Consider the following 18,638-nt stretch of genomic DNA (forward strand, 5'->3'; position numbering starts at 1 on the left):
CCCTGGCCGCAGTCGGGCTCCACATCCACACCCGATTCCAGGAAACCCCTGGCCACCGCCAGCGGTCGTCCGTCTATCCAGGGAGGGAGGCTGGAGTCCCGAGGCCCTGATGCCCGCGCTCCTGTCGCTTCCCTGCGACGCCCCGCCCCTCTGCTAGTCTGAGTAGGGAGGGAGGCAGACCATCGGAGAGTCCCGCGGGGCGGGGCCCGGACCTGTGCTAGTAAGCGCGAGGGGGCCTGGCACGCTCAGTCCACGTCCCCGGGGGCCACGCCCCTATGCTAATGAGACGCCCCGCCCATATGCTAATGAACAAGAGCTTCGGGCGTCCACCCCTGTGCCCAGCCACGACGCCCCCGCCTCTATGTTAATAACCCCGGGCCTCTCGGGCGCGCCTCGCCGCGGCCCCGCCCGCTACGCTAATAAACGCGAGGCCACCCGGGGCGCGCCAGCGGACACCGCCCCCTATGCTAATAACATGAAGCCCCGCCTCTATGCTAATAAGCGCGAGGCCCCCGGGCGCTTTCCGTCTAGGTTCCCGAGGGCCACGCCCCCATGCTAAAGACACGACGCCCCGCCCCTATGCTAATAAGCCCGGGCCTCTCGGGCGCCCTCCCTCCCCCCGGCCCCGCCAGCCCCGCCCCCTATGCTAATAAGCGGCCGCCTCTCCCACAAGGCCGCGCGCCGGGACTACGCGGCCGGCTCCGCGGCTCTTTGTGCGCGCGGCGGGCAGCGCCTGACAGCGGCACCATGAGCGGCGCGGGCGGAGCGGCGGTGGCGCCCGCGAGCTCGGCGCAGCCCGCGCAGGAGGAGGGCATGACGTGGTGGTACCGCTGGCTGTGTCGCCTGTCGGGGGTGTTAGGGGCAGTCTGTGAGTACTCGGCCCGGCCCCGCGCCCCCCACCCCGCGTGCCTCCTGGAAGGGACCCGCTCGAGATGCAGTCTGCTGGTTGCGCTGGGCTCGCGGGAAGCGGGCGCTTCTGTGGTTGCCATGGTTACCGGCTGGCTGTCCGGACTCCGGGCGCGTTCCGGCGGCGGGGTGGTGGAGCATGACCGCCCGGGGAGCCGCGGGCCCGACGTGGCCTCACCGCCGCACCACCCCCCTTCCCACAACCCGCCTGGCCGGAGGGCAGCCCCGCCTGCTGACTCTGCTGCGCGTGCGGACAGCGGCCGCCTTATCCTTCCGGCGAAGGTTGTTTACACGTGGGGCGGGTGCAGGTCTGGCCAGGTTTCCCAAGGGGCGGGTGGTGTCAGGGAGCAGGTGATCCCCGAGGAAGGAAGGTGACCCCTCCTCTGGGTCCTCGCTGTCCACTTGGAGACGTGCGCTTCCTCTGATGTCAGTTCTGCCTCCGGCTGTCAACTCAGCCGCAGCAGCGCCACGCATCCTCGTGTTCCCGCGATGCATGCTTGTCCTGGACACACCCCCAACCTCAAGTTTTCCGGGAAGCCAGGCTCTTTTAGTACAACCACCCTCAAAAGAGCAGATGTAGGAAGGTGAACATGCTACTCAGTGAAAGAAGGATCTCGTGGCGGGTCTTCTGAGGCGAGCGCCAGTCTAGCTGAATGGCTGCTACCCACAACCTTGTGAATTACTGGACCGGGGCGGGCACAGCCCGGGGCCTTAGAGAGGGAGTGTCTGTTTGTCCAGGCATTCTCAGGATTGGCACAGAGGGCGGGGGCCAGGTGGACCCTGACCAGATATGCCAGAAGGAGCACCTCTTTAGCGTCCCTTTCCAGTCTCATGGCCCTCCCAGGCGGGTGGAGGCAGGGTGTGCCCCTGTCCAGAGGCCAGAGTGGGGTGGGCCCTCTGCCAGTCACCAAAGGGCCTCTGAGTCCCTGTCACTGCTATTCAGAGGAAGCATGCTATTGACTTTGTAGGAGAGACTCGGTATGATCCTTCAGAGTCTGGGTAGCTGTTTCCCTGGCAGATCAAAGTGAGGCTGCTGTGGGACTGACATTGATGAGGCATGGGGTGGGGAGTGGAGGGCTGACTGTGTCTGTGGGCCATCACCCTCCTCCCTTTGTCTTGGGGTCCTCAGCTCTGCCGGTGGTGGTGGTTTAGCCACTGAGTCTTGTCCGACTCTTGCGACTCTATGGACTGTGGACTGTAGCCCGCCAGGCTCCTCTGTGCATGGGATTCTCCAGGCAGGAATACTGGAGTGGGTTGCCGTTTCCTTCTCCAGGCCCAGGAATCGAACCCGGGTCTCCTGCATCGCAGGCAGATGCTTTACCAGCTGAGCCGTGAGGCTGAGTCCCCTGTTGACTCTGGCATCCCATCCAGCTTGTGCTTTTGAAGCGGGATACCTGGGCCGCACCAGGAGTTCATGGTGCTGGGGTACTGACCCGTGAAGATGAAGAGAGACCTGTGGCTTCACCCTGAAATGTCACTTTCACCTGCAGATTTGGGAACGTGATTGTCATGTGGATTCCCAAAAGCGTATAACACAGGGTCAATTGCAAAGCCCGCGGGAGTTTTAGAGATGAGACTGGAGTTCAGGCAGAGCTCCTGCTCCTCTCTGGTCGCTGTGTGGAAGCACCACCTTCCTCAGGTAGGGGGCCTTGGAGAGGCGTTTCCTCGGGGGCTTGACTGTCATCTGGAGGAGACAGGCTGGCCCTGGACACCTCCCTCACTTGCGACAAGCATCAGAGGCCCCCGAAGAGACATCTTCCAGCACTTGATGGTTAAAGGGCTCCTGGCTGGAGCCTCTTTGTCTGGGTTGAAACCTGGTCCTCCCGGAAGGTTGGCTGTTGGTAGACACGGTTGGAGGTGGAAGGCGGGACGTATGGGCCTCTGTCAGGTGAGACTGAGCCCAGCGGACCGTCGGGCAGAAGCAGCGTCATGTCTGGGGCACTCATATCTGTGGCCCTGGGGAGCCTGCTGCCCGAATGAGTGTGACGGTCGGTCCAGGACAGGTGCCACCTTTAGAAGGCCGGAGCGCGTCTGTCGCTGCAGGAGACCTTGGGGGTCACACGGGGCAGTCCCCTTCACTTCATGTGGTTTTGTCTTCCATCGCTTGCTGTCTGCGTAGGGTTACACGGGAACACGCCAGGAGGGCTCCAGGCCTTCTCAGGGATCAGGTATGGAGGGAGCTGTTGCAAATTTAATGAACTGGTTGCTCATTGCTGCCTCAGGGTGGGGGAGCAGCTTCCTGCCCAGCAACTGGCTTCCTGGCCCTGCCTGGCAGGCTCCTGGAATTCTTGGCGAAGCGGGCTGGGGCCCTGGGGACAGAGGGAGGCGAGTGCACAGACCCTGCCTTGGGAGGCCATCGGGAGGGGTGAGCCGGCTCTGTGTTTGGGGCCCCAGGGAAGCCGCTTTCCCGGGTAGCAGAGGATGCCTCCTCCCCGCCACAGGCCCTGGGTGTTTCCAGGTGGGTGGGCTGGGCTTCAGGAGAGGAAATGGGCCTGGAAAGGTGAAAAGGCCGTACCCAGAGTCACTGGGCTGGGTTGTGGTCAGAGCGGGGATTGTGGCCCAGGCTGACCTGATCCCGATTTCTGTTCCAAGAGGGGTATTCCTGTCTGCAGCCACACCCGGAGGGCTTCTCTGTGGCCCACGCGGTGCGTGGTGCCGCCTGCCCTGCCCCGAGCCCTTGAGAGATGGTCTCTCTTTGATGCTGCTCACCTTGCAAGGTGGGTGTCGGGACAGCTGGGGCTCGGAGGGCAGGCTCCCCCAGGCCCGGAACGGAGAGAGGGCAGGATGCCCTTGCTGAGCCCTCAAGCAAGCCAGCTCCGGGATCCCGCTGCGCCCTGGCCGTGGGGTCTGGGCAAGCGCTTCACCCGCCTGAGCTGTCCTCGTGGTCCGTGGAGCCGTGTGCTGGCCTCACTGGGGCCAGCTCTCCGAGGGCAGGTGTCTGGGTGCTGTGAGGAGAGCCTGGGGCTGAGTCGGAAGGGCTTCTCGCGCCGTCTTGAGCCGTCTCCCTGGGTGGCCTCCCCCGGCCAACTCCCGCTCCTGTGTCTCTGTCTCCAGCTTGTGCAATCTCGGGCCTCTTCAACTGCATCACCATCCACCCTCTGAACATCGCGGCCGGCGTGTGGATGGTGTGAGTAAGCGTGTGACGGTCCTGCCTGGGGGGTTGGGGGTGTGTGTAGAGCCTCACCTCCCAGGAGGGCTGGGGGAGCCCACGGGGGTCGAGTTGGGAGCACTGGTCCATGAGGCTTGCTGGATGCTGGTGGTGTGCGGGGAACTTGGGGACCTGGGGGGTGTGAGTTGTGCAGAACAGTTCCTGTTCTGGGGCTCGGGGGGTTCTTGGGGCAAACAGGGGTTCTTTCCCTCCAGGCTGGGGGGATGGAAGGGCCCAGCCCGCTGGAAGGGCCCAGGGTCTGGTCACTGCGACTGGGACCTGGGTTCCTCCGTGGCAGCCCCCAGCCTCAGCTCTGCCCTGGGAGCCCTGCTCCAGCTACCCTGTTCTGGCTCGTCTCGGAGCCTGGTGGGGTGAGCAGCATGGAGAGGGTGTTCCCCGAGGCAGCAGCGGGAGGGGTGGCATCCTGGGGACACGGGCGCCGGGACCCACCAGCCCGGGCCGGTGTCAGCCTGCTCCTCTCCCCGGCCCTCCAGCATGAACGCCTCTGTCCTGCTGCTGTGCGAGGCGCCCTTCTGCTGCCAGCTCGTGGAGTTTGCGAACGCTGTGGCAGCTAAGGCAGACCGGCTGCGCGCCTGGCAGAAGGCCGTCTTCTACTGCGGGTGAGGGGCCGCGGGCTGGGCGTGACTCGGCTCCCCAAGACCCTGCCTCTGCCCCACGAGGCGGTGTTGGCTGGGAGCGGGGAGGGGTTGTACTTCCCGGGGAGGTTTAAACGGGGACGGCCTTTGTGCCGAGTCGCGCAATGGACCAGCTGACCGTGATCCAGCGGCTCTGCGCCGCCCGCAGCTCCGGCCGCGAGGCCCATGCGTCTTGCAGCTTCAAGGGTGATAAGGGAAGGGAGGCTCGCCTGGGCTGTCGGCCCATCCGCTGGGAGTTGTTGGGTGGATTCTGGTAGATCCTTATGTCCCTCTGGAAAGCCTTTCAGGACAGTGGCCGACCGAGGTGTCCTGACACGGAAGGGGGAAGAACAGGAAATAGGGCCTCCAAATATGTTTTTCTCGGATTTTCCCACTTCTAGCAACAAGTTCTGCATCTGAGTCCTTGCGTCTGAACCCCCAGGTTGAACTAACTTCAGGATGTGTCTCATGCAGCTTCTAGAATAGCGCCTGGTGTCTGGGAGGCTGGTAAGAGCTCCAGGCAACAGCAGGAGGAGTGCTTATCTGGATTATCCTTAGGTGTCAACACGGAGGTTTTTATTTCAAAGGTTTCTTCCCTTCCTGGAGGCCAGTGGTTGTGTGTTCAGTTCTAGACTGCTTCCCCTGTGTCTGATCACAGAGGAATGAAATGCGTGCTGGCATGTCCTTTGCCTTTGTTTTTTAAATGTGTGTTAAAACGCTAACAGTAATGTATGTTTGTTAAAGATAAGCTGGAGAAGAGAAAGTTGTTACTCAAAGCCCCACTACCTGTTACATTTTGATATGTCTTCTTTCAGCCTGTCTGCAGGCATTTTAAAAAACCGGTTTCTCACCCAGTTTTAACCATCGCAAGTAAATTTGTGTCCTGGTTTTCCCCACTTAACATCATGGTACAGATGTTTTCAGTTTTACCACAAAGGCTTCATAAGATGACTGTTAATGACAGAAATGCTTATCCCACTGGCTGTGTCGCGCTTTTCTTAGTTTGCCAACTGAAGTACAGGTCAGGCTGCGATGAGCATCTTGGTGCTAAAAATTTCTGTGTTTCTGATGATTTCCTTAGGATCTGTTTCCAGGTGTGGAGTTACTGGGTCAAAGATTATGGTCATTTAAATGATTCCAGTGTGTGGCTAAATTGTTTTCCACAGTTTGAAGAGGTTCCCTGGGTTTCTTCCTCCTTGTCCCTGGCCCTGGGCCGTGTGCCTTTTGCACATTGGTGTCTGTTAGCTAAGAGGCGAAGTCTTTTTCTCTGTGCTTTTACTAATTGCATTTTCTTTTTTGGTAATCAGTGGTCTAGTTTTCTTTTTACCCGCTGACATCCTAATGTCTTACTTAGGAAGCTGCGTGTGTTTTCTGTATTAAAGATCCCATCATCTTTTATTGTGTTCCCTGTAAATGTATTTCCAGCCTGCTGTTTGCCTTTAATTTTGTTTTAACAGAAGATTTTTTTCCCATGGTCTCTTTTTCCCTTCACGGTTCCTATTATTATTTTATTACTGGGAAATTTTATAACTCCAGTAAAACCTCACGATCACACATCCCGCCAGAATGGACACGCAGGTAGAATTCAGTTGGTCGCGCCCAAGAAGAGGGTATACAGTCTTGTCTTCATTGCGTACTGGGTGTGTGTGTTAGCCCAGATCGCTGCCACTGGTCTGGACATCCCAACCAGGACCAGCCACTGACCCCGTGGACGCGTAAGCCAGAGCAGCCGCCTTCCTCCAGGTGGTGCCAGTGGGACCAGACAGAGCGGGGGCTGCCTCACCAGAGATGCGCTCCGCGTGCGCCTCGCCACAGGAAAGCCCCGGGCAGCTTAACCTTTGGAATCTTCCTTGTTGAGATGTGGCTGGTTTCATTGCGCCAGTCGGAGCCTTAGTTTATTTACTGTTTATGCTGTTCCGGGCATCGTGTTAGGCAGTCAACACGCCTTACCTGCTCCATCTCACAACCTCTGAGATTTGATCCCACCCCACCGTAGCGAGATTGAGCCTCAGTTGAATAACTTGCCCGGAGTCACAAGGCCAGCAGGGGCCTCTGAACGGACACCAGAATTGTCTCCTCTCTCTGTCTCTATGCACACTGAGGGCTTGGACCATCTCAGCGCTGTTTCCACCTTTTTGGATCATGGACCCTTTCAAAAATCTTCTTTTTTTTTAAAAATAATCTTGCTTGTGTTTTGGCTGTGCCAGCCCCTTGTTGCTTCGTCTGGGCCTTCTGTAGCTGCAGCCAGGCGGGGCTGCGCTTCCGTCGCGGTGTGCAGGCTTCTCTTGTGGCAGCGCATGGGCTCTACGGGGCGAGACCTCAGTAGCTGTGGCCCACGGGTTTCATTGCTCAGTGGCATAGGGGACCTTCTTGGATTAGGGATCAAACCCGTGTCTGCAGAATTGGCAAGGGGGATCTTTACCACTGAGCCACCAGGGAGGTCTCCCCCCAATCCGATGAAAGCCTTGGCTTCTCTCCCCAGTGCACCGAATTCTGCAGACAGGCTCATGGGTGTTCGAGGGCCCTGTGAAGCTGGATTGTGAGCCTGTGTCCCAGCTGATGCCCGGGGTCCCTTCGTGTGCCCGCTGTCCGGGCAGGGGCTGGGCGAGCCTGGGCAGCAGGAAGTGGTGGCGTAGCCATGGGTGGGCGGGCCTGCCCCGTGACCTCTGCTCCTCCCGCAGGATGGCGGTTGTTCCCGTCGTCATCAGCCTGACCCTGACCACACTGCTGGGCAACGCCATCGCCTTCGCCACCGGGGTGCTGTATGGGCTGTCTGCGCTGGGCAAAAAGTGCGTCCGCTGGTCCCGGCCCAGCTGCAGGGGGAGCGGGGGTGGTCTCTCCCTTCTGGAGCCTCTTGGGGACGCAGGTCTGGGAGCAGCCGTTTACCACTGTCAGTGAGCCTCATCAGCGCCTCCGGGGCGTCTGAGCTCTGAGGGGTGGAGGTGGGAGAACTCACGGGACCCCTGGGGTGCAGAGTTGGCAGGGGTGCAGGGGCACAGCTCCTGGAGAGCCTCTGCCCATCGGGCCCGCTCCTGGCTCGGTGTTCCGATGCCCCCCCCCAGTCCCGCAGAGCGCAGCCCAAGGGCCCCAGTCCTCAACTCACGTCCCCAGCAGTCCAGGCCACTCTCAGAGGCGACAGGATGGGTCTCTGCCATCCTCAGTGACAGGGTCTCACCTGGGGAAACCAGGGGGTGTGGCAGGCGCTAGGGAGGGCCCCCCCTCAGGGCCCCAGGCCAGGAACGGGGCAGAGGCTGGGCGGCTGCGTGTCTGGGGTCTGTCCCGTGTGGCGCTGACTGCCCTGTCTCCCCAGGGGCGACGCAATCTCCTACGCCAGGATCCAGCAGCAGAGGCAGCAGGTGGACGAGGAGAAGCTCACGGACGCCCTGGAGGGGGAGCTGTGAGGCAGTTGGGGCCCTCCTGCCCCCGCCCGCCTCCTGGTCTGAGTGAGCTTGTGCTGAGGAGCGTGGACCCCGAGGGGTCTGGGGAGGAGCCCACGTCTGGTTCTCTCAGTCCTGCTCACCTGTCCCCACACCCGGAGTCGTCTCTCTGCCCCCCGCCACGCCCCGCCCTTGGCATCACCCTGAGCCAAGTGCCAAGGGGCAGGGTGAGGGCTCGGAGGGCCTCACCAGCAGCAGCAGGGTGAGCAGAGGGAGCCTCGGGGTGACCAGCTGCAGGGCTCTGCACAGACACCCTCCTGGCCCCACTGTTTCCAGCTGGCCTGGCTTGGCCGGCCACAGGCCATGGGGTGGATTTCGAGACTTCGAGTGGCTGGCGGGACCACCCACTGTGACCGGCTGGAGGCCTGGGAGGAGCTGCTCCTGGGGATGTGGGTCCCGTCTCCATGTGGGGGTACATCTGCTCGGGCCTCCTGGCCTCCCAGGCAGGAGCATACCCCATGAGCTGAGCTGCCTGGACCGCTTCTGTCTGGCCTCCCACCACCGCCCCAGGCCCCGCCAGTATCCTCCATGGGAGCCCCCAGACGCCCCTCCAGTGCCCCTGCCGGCAGCCCTGGCAGCCTGACCGCTGGCTGGGGTGTGCTCCGGCCTCTGGTCCCGGCACCGTGGATGAGCACAGAAGCAGGCCTCTCCCCTGGGCCTGGCCGGCCTGGGCCAGCCGTACGCGGCTCTGGGGCTCCACCCCTGCTCCTCCCAGGAGCCTGGGGGACTGCGCCCGCCTTCTGGAGCCAGCCCCAGGGCTGCACCCAGTCTTTGCTTCCAGATGGACCTTCGTCTCTGGGGGTTGCTAGGGTTGGCGGCTGGGAGGCAGGCCCTGTCCCGGGGATAGCAGCATGCCCCCAGCCCTCAGCTGGGCTGAGCTCTGGGGTGGCAGGGTCTACCGTGCGGCCAGCCCGGCGTGACACGTGCCTTCAGGGGTCCTCTGGGACCATCTTCCTTAGGCCTGCGCTGGGGTCAAAGGGCTGTGGGCTGTAGGCCTCTCCCGGCCGGCAGGGTGTGTGCGTGTGCGTGTGCGTGTCTCCTGTCTGTGCCGTGGATCAGACTGTCTACCTCCCTGGAGCAGCGAGGGCCCTGCCCACCTCCTGGCTCATCCTTCCCCAGGAAGTGGGGCTCTGGGGTCACTCCTGCTTCTGCTGGGTCTCCCTGCTGACAGGGGTCTCCCTGCTGACGGAGTCCTCCCTGCTGATGGGGGTCTCCTTGCTGCAGGAGGGAAGAGCTGGCTGTGTGTGGAGCAGGGTTGTGGCTCTGGCCTGTGAGGAAGCTGGGCGGGTGTTAGGGAGGCCCTCCAGCCCCTGGGTCACAGGCTAGAGTGGGCAGGTCACCCACCGAGGTAGCCAGGACTTGCCCACCCTGGGGGTCTGGGCTCTGTCCTCCCGTGCTCCTTGTCGACTCTCCGTGTCTGGCTTGTGTTTTGAGCAATAAAGCCCGGTGGCGGTCTGTACGCTTGCTCCCGTGCTCTGCTCGTTACCTTTTCCCTCTGGTCCAGAAGGGACACCCCGACCCCAGAGCAGCCGAACAGGGGCCCTCGGCCCCGGGGGAACCCACCATGTCATCGGGGTGCCGTGCAGCCTGCTCCCAGCATCTCAGATGGCGCAGGTGGCTCTTCTGAGCGCACAGCTAGGAGGAGCTGGAACCTCACGGCCGGGGAGACCCAGCCTTCGCCCCTTCCTTCTGCCTCACTGTGGGCAGACTGGGGTGGCCTGGGGTAGCAGGCTCTGGTGACCTTGGCTGAGTCTTGGGTCTGGCTTGGCTGCTGGGGGGGGCTCCCCCACCGGGAGTACTCCCCACTCCCTCCTCTCATTTATTGGTATAAATAGGGTGAACACAGCTCGCCCTCAAGCGCTTCCTGTTCCCAGAAGCGGGGCGGGTGTAGGAGGCAGAGTCCATGCAGGGTCCTGTGCTCTGGCCGGTGGGCGTCCAGCACGTCCCCTGTGGTGTCCATAGGCCTCACAGGTGCAGCTTCCTGTCCTGGTCCCCACGCGGCCACCAGGTGATGGGAGCAGCCGGACGGGGGCGGCAGCGTCCCTGTGCAGAGCCAGTCCACCAGCATTGGCCCCGTTTATCCTCAGCACGAGGTCTCCTAGCGAGGCCTTGTCCCTGGCCCGAGGCCATGTGACGGCCGCCTCTGCTGGCAGGTCCGGTGGATCAGTGTGTGACAGCGCTCGACGGCGGTGCCGCCTGCCTGGGGCTGCCTGGGGCCGGCACGTGTTCCGGGGGCTGTCAGGCCTCTGGGCTGCCCCCCTGTGCCTGGGCTGTCGGTGGTGGGTTGCTGCTGCCTCCTGGGTGCAGGGTGCAACTTCGGGGCCAGAGCCCAGCTCCACCGCCCTCTCCGGCGGGGCCCTCTCCGGCGGGGCCACTCCCTAGCGCAGGAAGGACCTCCTCCCGGTGCGGAAGAAGGACTCGATCTGCTCCAGCGACCGGCCCTTGGTCTCGGGCACACAGCAGCCGGTGAAGGCCAGGTTCACCAGACACACGGCGGCGAAGAAGAAGAAGGGGGCCTGCAGGCCGAAGGCGTTCTAGGGGGAAGAGTGCACGGGTCACGGGGAGCCCAGCACCAGCTTCTGGCCTGGCTCGTGCCAACCGGCCAGGGGCGGGGGCAGAGGTCCATCGCATCACCCGGTCAGATACCCGGGGGCTCCCCACCATCGGCAGGATATCCAGCCACTTTAGCAGGGCGTTCGAGGGCCCCCAGGGCTGCAGGCAGCCCTCCTCTGGTGCTGGGCCCTGGGACTGACCACCTCCTCTGAGCTGGAGCCCACCCTGGCCCCAGACACCAGCCTCTCTCTCCCAGGTCCCAACGCCCACCTTAACTCGCAGCCTTCCCACGCGCCTGCATGCAGCAGGCTCACCACCACGCGTGGCCTGGGACAGGCTCCTACTCTGCCCACAACACCCCCTCTCCACCATCGCTCTGCCTTCTCCTGGCACCAGCTGTGGGTGCCCCCACCCTGCCCTGACGCACTGACTGCACCAGGACAGGCCCTGCCCAAGCTGTCCGCATCAGGTCCTCCCGCCTGGGGACTGGGGACTCTGGTTGGCTTCAAGGCCCGCTGGGAATCTGAGCCAAGAGTCAAGTTAGGATGGGGAAGCGCTCGGCTGAGAGACCCAAGTTGCCCACTGTGGGGAGGACCGCGCTCACTGCCCGGGAGGGTACGGCAGGGCAGGCAGGCCTGGCTCTGTGGTTTCACCTCGGTCTGGGGGTCAGTTGCCTGACTCCCCCCAACAGTTCCCTGAGCCGAGTGTTTGCTGAACCGAAAGAGCCTTCGTCACGCTGTCACTTGGCAGTCCCTGGCCTAGTGTGAAGGGAGCATGTGCTGAGGCTGAGGGGACACACGGAGACGCCTTCTCATGGGCCCCCAGCACCGGCCAGAGGGGCCTGCGGGCCGAGCACTCACCGTCACCAGCAGGAAGGACTTGGTGAGGGCAAAGGCGGTGAGCCAGCTGACCAGCACGCAGAGCCCCGAGGCCACGCCACGGGCCCGCAGGGGCAGGATCTCCGACATGAGAAGCCAGGTGATGGGGCCCCAGCCCATGGCATAGCCTGCCAGGGGTGAGGGGCAAAAGGGTGCGCTCAGACCCCGTCCGGGGGCCGGGGGAGGCCTCGGTGTCTCCCTGGAGCAGCTGGGAGACCCTCCCCAACCACCGAGACGGCAGCGCCCCAGCCTATCCGAACATGACGCCGGCCCGCCCCCCACCCTTCCACGGGCACCCTTACCCATGATGAAGAGCATGGTGGCCAGCAGGGGCACCAGGGTGAGGTAGCTGGTGGGCGTGGCCAGGGGCTGCTCCGTGCCCGCCAGGGCCGCGTGCTCCAGGCCCACGGTGCTGTTGGGGGCCAGAGACTTCGGACCAAAATGCACGTACAGCCCCAGGGTCAGGTTGGCAGCAAACATGCCAGCGGCTGTGGACAGACCAGCGGCCCTCGAGGGGCCGGGACCCCGTGAGCCCGAGCCCCTCGGCACCCTGCGCCCTGTGCCGCCCGCTCCCACCCCGCCGGCAGCTGGGTTGCCACACCCAGCGTGCCAGTTCACTCCCGCGAGCCCCAGCCGGCCTTTCTGGACGTCCAGCCCTGCGCCAGGTGCTGGGCAGACCGAGCCCACCTGGCAGGGCAGCTGTGACCCAGGCCTGCGAGTGCGGCAGCTGAAGGAGCAAAGGGAGGACACGCAGGCGACCGCCCGCACTCACCCGAGACGAAGAGCAGGACCTTGCGGCCGGCCAAGTCCATGGTGAGGGCGGCGATCAGCACGGACAGGAGCCTCACGGCGCCCACGATGGCGGCGTCGTCCTTGGGGGGCTGCGAGGAGGGGGCCCTGAGGCCGAGCCACCCTAGCCTGTTGGGCCTCTCCCCCACCCCCGAGGCTCCGCAGGGTCAGGCCCCGGGCTCAGCGGCTTTCTGCCAGTCACCCAGCCCAGCCCGCGGGGCCTCGCTGGCAGGGGGCACAACCGTCATGCCTACCAATAAGCCCAGGGCTGGCACTGGATCCTGGCACCACTGCCCCTAATCGTCACATCTCATCTCATCTCTGAGCCCAGGACAGGCGGGTGAAGGCCTGCTGGCTATTATCTCCAGCTGGCAGAGGAGGAAGCTGAGGTTTTGGCAGGGGGGCAGGGGGGACTGGCTTCCTCAGCGAGTGACAGATGCCCGGAACCTGGGGTCTGTGGCTCCCACGGGCTCAGTTCTTCTAGAGGTCTGGTCTCCCTTGAACTCTGAGTGTCTTGCTTACAACGTGGAAGCCTTACAGACATTGCTCAGGACAAGCAGACGCACAGAAATAGTTACGAGACGCAGGTGCGCCCGAGGCCCCGGACAGGGCAGGCGCTCGGCGGGCACGGCCTCCTTGGGCCCGGGGGCAGAGGGGCGGGGGCACGCTCTCACCAGCAGGACGGCGGTGCTGTCAAAGATGGACTGCAGGTAGACAAGGATGGGCGTGATGCCCGTCAGCTGCTGCAGGAAGCGCATCAGCAAGGCGATGACGACGGGGCGGTACATGTGGGGGTCCCGGGCCTCGGCCCACGACAGGGGGCTGCTCTGCAGACACGAGGCTGCCGCTGCGGGGGGCTGTGCCGGGCCCTCCGGCTGGAGCCACCCTGGCCTGGGCTGCCCGGGGCTAGGTAGGAGGCTCCCTTCTTCCCTCTTCCAGGAAAGGTCCCTGTCACTGGGGCAGCCCTAGCTGTGGGGACCCCCAAGGGACCCAGGCTCCCGGGTCAGTGGGTGGGCTGAGGCAGACCCCTTGCTTGACAACATGGCCGGGTCCCCGGGCATCCATGGTGCGGCGCATACACACCCTGGGCCAGACCCCGAGACGTCCTGCCCCCACCCCCTGCTCCTGGAGGTGGGAACTGCTCTCATCCCCGCTTCCCAGGAAAAGCAACCGAGGCTCATGCCACCAGCGTGAAAGGCCCGTGTCCCACAGCGCTGCAGGACACCCACCCTGCACACACCTGTCTCTGGACGGTGTCCTGGATCTGCTCGAACTCCCCGCGGGTGTCGGCATCGGCCCCTCGCAGCCAGGCCAGCGCCTGCAGCGCCTCTGTGTCCCTGCCCTTGGAGAGCAGGAAGCGAGGGGAGTTGGGCATACAGCTGAGCAGCAGGACCATGACGAGCACTGGCCCCTCCCCGGCCACGGCCAGCCAGCGCCAGGGCAGCAGCAGGCCTGCGGGCAGGAGGTGTGAGGGGCTGGGGCGGGGCTGGACACAACCCCTCCCATCGGGGGGCCTCTGAGCAGCCTCACTTGGCTTCAAGGGTTAGTCCCAGGGCCGCCTCCTACAGGAAGCCCACCCTGGTTGCTCCAAGCCGGGCTGCACTCTGATCAAAGGGCCCAGGTCCTTGGAGGGCCCTAAGGGTCACAGCAGGGTGATGGAGGAGTAGCCTGAGCAGGAAGGCCCTGGGGGCCTCTACCAGCAAACACTGACCACCCCCTGCAAGCTGGCCGCACTCCGATCACTTTTCACCCATCCAAGTATAAACCAGGCCCGACCCTGCTTGGCTTCTGAAATCTGACAAGATCGGGCGCATTCTGGGTGTTCTGACCATAGACCTGATCACTTCAATCTATGGATTTCCCACCTAAGACTATTTGCCAGAAATCATTCTGCTATTAAGACAGTTTACAAGACTGTCAGCCTAAGAGAACCCTCACGGCCCAGTTAGGGGTGGGGCCTCGTGACCAGAGAGGGGCAGGGAACTGCCTGGAGGCGTGCGGCACAATGGCAGCCACCACCCCTGGCTTCCCGGCAGCAGGTTCATTCGTGGGCAGGATTGTCCCTTCCTCTCTTGGGTCGGGCTTCCCTGGGTGGCTCAGACAGTAAAAAAGTCTACCTACAATGCAGGAGACCTGGGTTTGATCCCTGGGTCTGGAAGATTCCCTGGAGAAGGGAATAGCAACCCACCCCAATATTCTTGCCTGGAGAATCCCATGGACGGAGGAGCCAAGTAGGCTCCAGTCCATGGGGCCCCAAAGAGTGGGACCCGGTTAAGTGACTCATGCTTTGGTTTGTGCCTTCCAGCCCCTGCTGCTCAGCGGCCCCGTCCCCCCACCCCCCAGCCTGCACGCAGGAGGTGTTTCGCGTGCCTCTGGATGATACTTGCCAAGGGCATAGAGGGACAGTGACCCGAACACCGCCATGAGCTGGGGCGTGGCACCCAGGGCCCCGCGAACGCTGGGGGGAGCAATCTCAGACACGTACACCTGCAAGACACAGCCCACCCGGCCTCTGCTGAGCACATGTGCTGGGCCCGGCTAGGATGAACAGGGTGGCCCAGTGAGCCCCGGGAAGCAAGGGAGTGGGGGCTTCCATGGGTTCTCGCCCTGGTCGTGATCTCAGCAGGACCTCAGCTGCCTGAACAGTCAAGTGGGCAGAACCACTCAGCCCTGACAGGGTGGAGGCCCGAGGGCCCCCAGTCTCTGGCCTCTGCTCCCCTGACCTAGGGCTTCGTGCCCAGCTGGGCCTGCCCAGCCCCGACGTGGGATCGATGGGTAACATGCTGGGTCCCAGGAGGGGTGCAGGGCAGGGACTTCCTTTTCCTCCCTGTTACGTTGCTCAATGCGGATTTTCTCTGATTGAGCAACGAGTCTGCCAGGCCTCAAGACAGGAAGTTTGGGGAGTCCAGACTGGGGGCAACTTGGGGCATGGTGTCACATTTCCCCCAAGTTAGCTGCCCTGGGGGTGCTGAGCTGAGGCTCCCTGGCAAACATATCCCCCTGGATTGTGGGGGGGAGGCCGCCGAAGCCAGGAGCCCTCAGCTCATGGTGGTCAGTGCAAATACTGAGGCAGTGAAGGGACCAGGCTGGGCAGTCCTGGCCTTACCGGGATGCAGGCAGCTGTGAGCCCCCCTGCGAAGCCCGTCAGCATCCTTCCCAGAAGCAGCATCCAGAGGCCGTGGGCGCCCGCCATCAGCGCATAGCCGGCTGCCGAGGGCACAGCTGAGAACATGATGCTGAGCTTCCGGCCCAGGAGATCATTGAGGACCATGGCACTGAGTCCCCCGGCGGCCGCACCGAGGGTGAACACGGACTGCAGAGGAGGGTGCGGGGCAGGCATGCCTGGGCGCTCTGGGCACCCAGCACCCCCACCCCGACCCCATCAGAGCCTAGAGACAGCTGCTCTGCCAGGCTGTCCCGGGAGCCTGGGCTGCAGGACTGGGGCTCTGGATGGTAGTGAGCCTCCTGTCCCCAGAGGGGTACAAGCAACACACAGCTGTTTGTGAGGGGAGCCACAACAGGTGTCTGCCGTGGTTCTGTCCAGCCGGATGTTTAAACGCCTAGTACTGTCATATAACAGAGAGGAGGGTTCTGTGCCTTGAAGCCCTTGGGATTCTAAGGTTTGGGGTTCTCGGACTCCCTGCTGAGCACACAGGGAGTTGGACCCAGTTAGCAACCTGGGCATCCTGCTGAGCCTGAGCCTCAGTTTCTGCAGCTACATCATGGGGAGAGCAGTGGCACCCACCTCACAGGGTTGGCCCCGGAGTGAACAAGCTCTCGTGGGAAGTGCCAAGCAGGGGCCCGGCACAGCCTAGGTGCAGAGTGCGTGTTGGGTGTTATTATCTTAGCTAATATGCTGAGGCTGCAAATCCAAGGCTACTAAGACAGCAGTTCTAGACACTTGGGACTCCGAGGACCCATGCTCTCCCTACCCACGTGCCCACCATCTCTCCTGGCACCCTTGTGGTCCAGCAGTGCTCTTCCGTCAGTACCAGAGTGTCCTGCCTCCCCTTGTCCAGGGAGGTGCCTGCTCTGTTGTGGGGGGCAGTCTGGGGAACCCTCAGCCCCGCTGGGTAGAGATCTTAAGGGACACCTCCCCACCTGCTCCTTCCCACGCCTTCTCCATCAGCTTTCACTTCCCGCTTTCACTTCGGAGCCACTGTCTGGCCTCACTACCCCCCACCCCTACTGCCGACCTGGGGTGGATGGGGGAGGGGCAGACCAGGGCCCTGGAGGGGGTCCTGTGGCTTTGCTTGGGGAAGGGGGCTGGTTTCCTAGCTGGGGACAGAGTGCAGTGGGTCCCCGGTCCCTCTGCCCTGTCCCTTAGCTCAGAGCATGGCACTTACCCCGAACCAGGATGCCTGGGTTTTGGTCAGATTCAGGTTTGGATCCGAGGACTGCTCCAGGGCGGGGATGACGGGGGACGTGTAGACCAGGGCGTACCCGAAGCTGAAATTGCCCAGCACAGCAGCGAAGGTAGCCAGGAACACTCTCTTGTTCTGCAGGACCCTGGTGTGTGTGGGGGCGGTGCAGCGCTGTCAGGATCTTTGAGTGCCCCCACTTCTAACTGCTGCCTGGCCTGAGCACAATGGATGCCCGCTCAGAGGGCAGTGCTGGGGACAGCTGGGTCAAGAGCTGGTCAGACTGGCACCTCCCGGGCCTGAGCACCAGCTTCCTGGGGAAGCCCCCGGGGCATGAGGACAGCCCATTGCTGGGGCTGGGACACGGGTGCAGGGCGCTGTTCCCAGAACAGGAGCCCTGGCGTCTGCCCCCAGCTTTGCCACGCAAGAAGGCTTGCTGCTTGACTTTAGGCAAACCCCTCACCTTCCCTGGGCATCCATGGTCCTGTCTCTGCCAGCTGGGGGCTGGCCTAGTACTCGGGGGGGACCCGGACTAGCGTGTCTGAACGAGGCGGTCCCTTGGGGGCCACTCCCAGACAGTCAGTGGAGGCCCAAGGTCGGGGAGCCAGGTGCCCACTGGAGGTTACCAGGCCATCCGCATCCTCCACCCGCAGACCCTACGCCAAACGACTCTCACCCGACCCGCGTCCTCTCCCCTGGTGACGGGGGCGGCTTCTCGGGGAAGGTGTCATAGTCCCGGCCTTCGGCTCCCAGCAGCGGCTCCTGCATGACCGGCTCCTCCCGCCCGGGCGCGCCGCGAGTGGCCGGGGCGGCTCTGTCCAGAGGCGCGTCGGGCCGCAGCGGATGGAAGTATCCGGCGGAGCCCGGAACTCCGCCCCCCGGCCGCGATTGGCTGCGGGGCGGCCCTGCAGAGCGGGCGTCGGCCAATGGGGCGGCCGCGAGTGGTGCGGATGCTGAGGATGCTGGCGCGGAGCTGGGTGGGGCGGCCGGGCTTTCCCCGGGAGCCGACTCGCGTCCCGGCCGGAGTGACCGGAACCGGGAGGCAGGGTTTTCCCTGGACGCCGCAGGCCCCTCGTGCGCCCCTGGAGGCAGCAGGGCTCGCTAGGCGGATAGGAGCCCTTCAAGAGGGGAGACTCTTGGAAGTCGTGCGGGGCCTGGTGCAGGCTGGGTACCAGCCCTGGGGGCGTAGACCGCATCCCTGCATCCCACCCGGGGCCCAGTTGGTATAAGCGGGGGAAGCTGAAACCCAGAGAGGGGCCGCAAGGCGTCAGGGTCACCCAGGGGATATTTGTGCCCCTTCGAAGGAAGGCCGTGGGCTCCGCCTTGCGCTCCACGCCCTCTCCCTGCCACAATGCGTCTGGAGTCACCGCAGTCCCCTAACGCGGTGAGACCTGGCAGGCTCGCCAGATCCAGGGGCCCCTCAGCCAGGGTGTGTGGCGTGAAGGCAGGAGGGGGTGGCCGTTCCCGTGGGCGAGACTTGTATATTTCCCTATTTCTGACTGGGGGAGTAACCTGGGCTTGTAGCAAATCATCCAGGTAATAAGATACAATTTACAAATAGGAAAAGCAGAAACTGAAAATTCCCTGGAAGTCCAACCTAAAAAAAACTCCCCAACCAACCAAATAAAAAACCCAACCCAACCCACACACGAACGCACACACCACACAACAATGACAAAAAATACTGAGTCACTAGTGTCAACTCTCCCTTTGGACTTTTTCAGAGAGGAGAGAGGAAGATGAATCAGACCCTATTGTACTGAATGGACGTCCACGTATATTTTAAAACCGGTCCTTCGTTGTTGAGCATTTGGATTATTTCCAAATTGTATCTGTCAAAATAGCAAAGAGTTTTTAAAAGTTGTTACAATTCTCTTTTATACTCATCGAAGTATATATAACCATATATATTAGAATAGACAAAGCAGAGA

The 18,638-nt window shown here is 63.0% G+C and overlaps 2 protein-coding genes across 5 annotated transcripts; one reads left to right on the top strand and one right to left on the bottom strand.

Annotated features, from left to right (window-relative positions):
* CACFD1 (calcium channel flower domain containing 1) lies at window positions 686-9,590 on the top strand. 3 transcript variants are annotated; one of them, XM_018056153.1, is made up of 6 exons: window positions 2,197-3,074; window positions 3,499-3,623; window positions 3,961-4,033; window positions 4,549-4,674; window positions 7,371-7,478; window positions 8,000-9,590. In XM_018056153.1, the coding sequence occupies exons 1-6, from the start codon at window positions 2,989-2,991 to the stop codon at window positions 8,088-8,090; spliced, it is 609 nt and encodes a 202-aa protein (XP_017911642.1). In that variant the 5' UTR covers window positions 2,197-2,988; the 3' UTR covers window positions 8,091-9,590. The 3 variants fall into 3 exon arrangements, with proteins under 3 accessions (XP_017911643.1, XP_017911642.1, XP_017911641.1); XM_018056154.1 differs by lacking the exons at window positions 2,197-3,074; window positions 3,499-3,623 and adding an exon at window positions 686-868; XM_018056152.1 differs by having other exon boundaries at window positions 2,973-3,623.
* Window positions 9,891-17,568, bottom strand: SLC2A6 (solute carrier family 2 member 6). 2 transcript variants are annotated; one of them, XM_018056151.1, is made up of 10 exons: window positions 17,384-17,568; window positions 16,693-16,855; window positions 15,453-15,659; window positions 14,734-14,833; window positions 13,587-13,798; window positions 13,021-13,050; window positions 12,330-12,438; window positions 11,860-12,045; window positions 11,540-11,685; window positions 9,891-10,660 (listed from the first exon to the last, which is right to left on the bottom strand). In XM_018056151.1, exons 1-10 carry the CDS (start codon window positions 17,473-17,475, stop codon window positions 10,505-10,507), a joined length of 1,401 nt encoding a protein of 466 aa, XP_017911640.1. In that variant the 5' UTR covers window positions 17,476-17,568; the 3' UTR covers window positions 9,891-10,504. The 2 variants fall into 2 exon arrangements, with proteins under 2 accessions (XP_017911640.1, XP_017911639.1); XM_018056150.1 differs by having other exon boundaries at window positions 13,021-13,173; window positions 17,384-17,567.

This window comes from Capra hircus, chromosome 11 (genome assembly GCF_001704415.2).
Source record: "Capra hircus breed San Clemente chromosome 11, ASM170441v1, whole genome shotgun sequence".
Taxonomy (NCBI): domain Eukaryota; kingdom Metazoa; phylum Chordata; class Mammalia; order Artiodactyla; family Bovidae; genus Capra; species Capra hircus.

Coding starts and splice junctions, on each gene's coding strand:
- CACFD1 (XM_018056152.1), top strand. CDS start 3,077: ATGGAGGGAGCTGTTGCAAATTTAATGAACTGGTTGCTCATTGCTGCC. Junction 3,624..3,960: donor GATGCTGCTCACCTTGCAAG/GTGGGTGTCGGG, acceptor CTCTGTCTCCAG/CTTGTGCAATCTCGGGCCTC. Junction 7,479..7,999: donor CTGTCTGCGCTGGGCAAAAA/GTGCGTCCGCTG, acceptor CTGTCTCCCCAG/GGGCGACGCAATCTCCTACG.
- SLC2A6 (XM_018056150.1), bottom strand. CDS start 17,475: ATGCAGGAGCCGCTGCTGGGAGCCGAAGGCCGGGACTATGACACCTTC. Junction 15,660..16,692: donor CCCAGGCATCCTGGTTCGGG/GTAAGTGCCATG, acceptor CCTCCTCTGCAG/TCCGTGTTCACCCTCGGTGC. Junction 13,799..14,733: donor ACTGTCCCTCTATGCCCTTG/GCAAGTATCATC, acceptor TCCTGCCCGCAG/GCCTGCTGCTGCCCTGGCGC.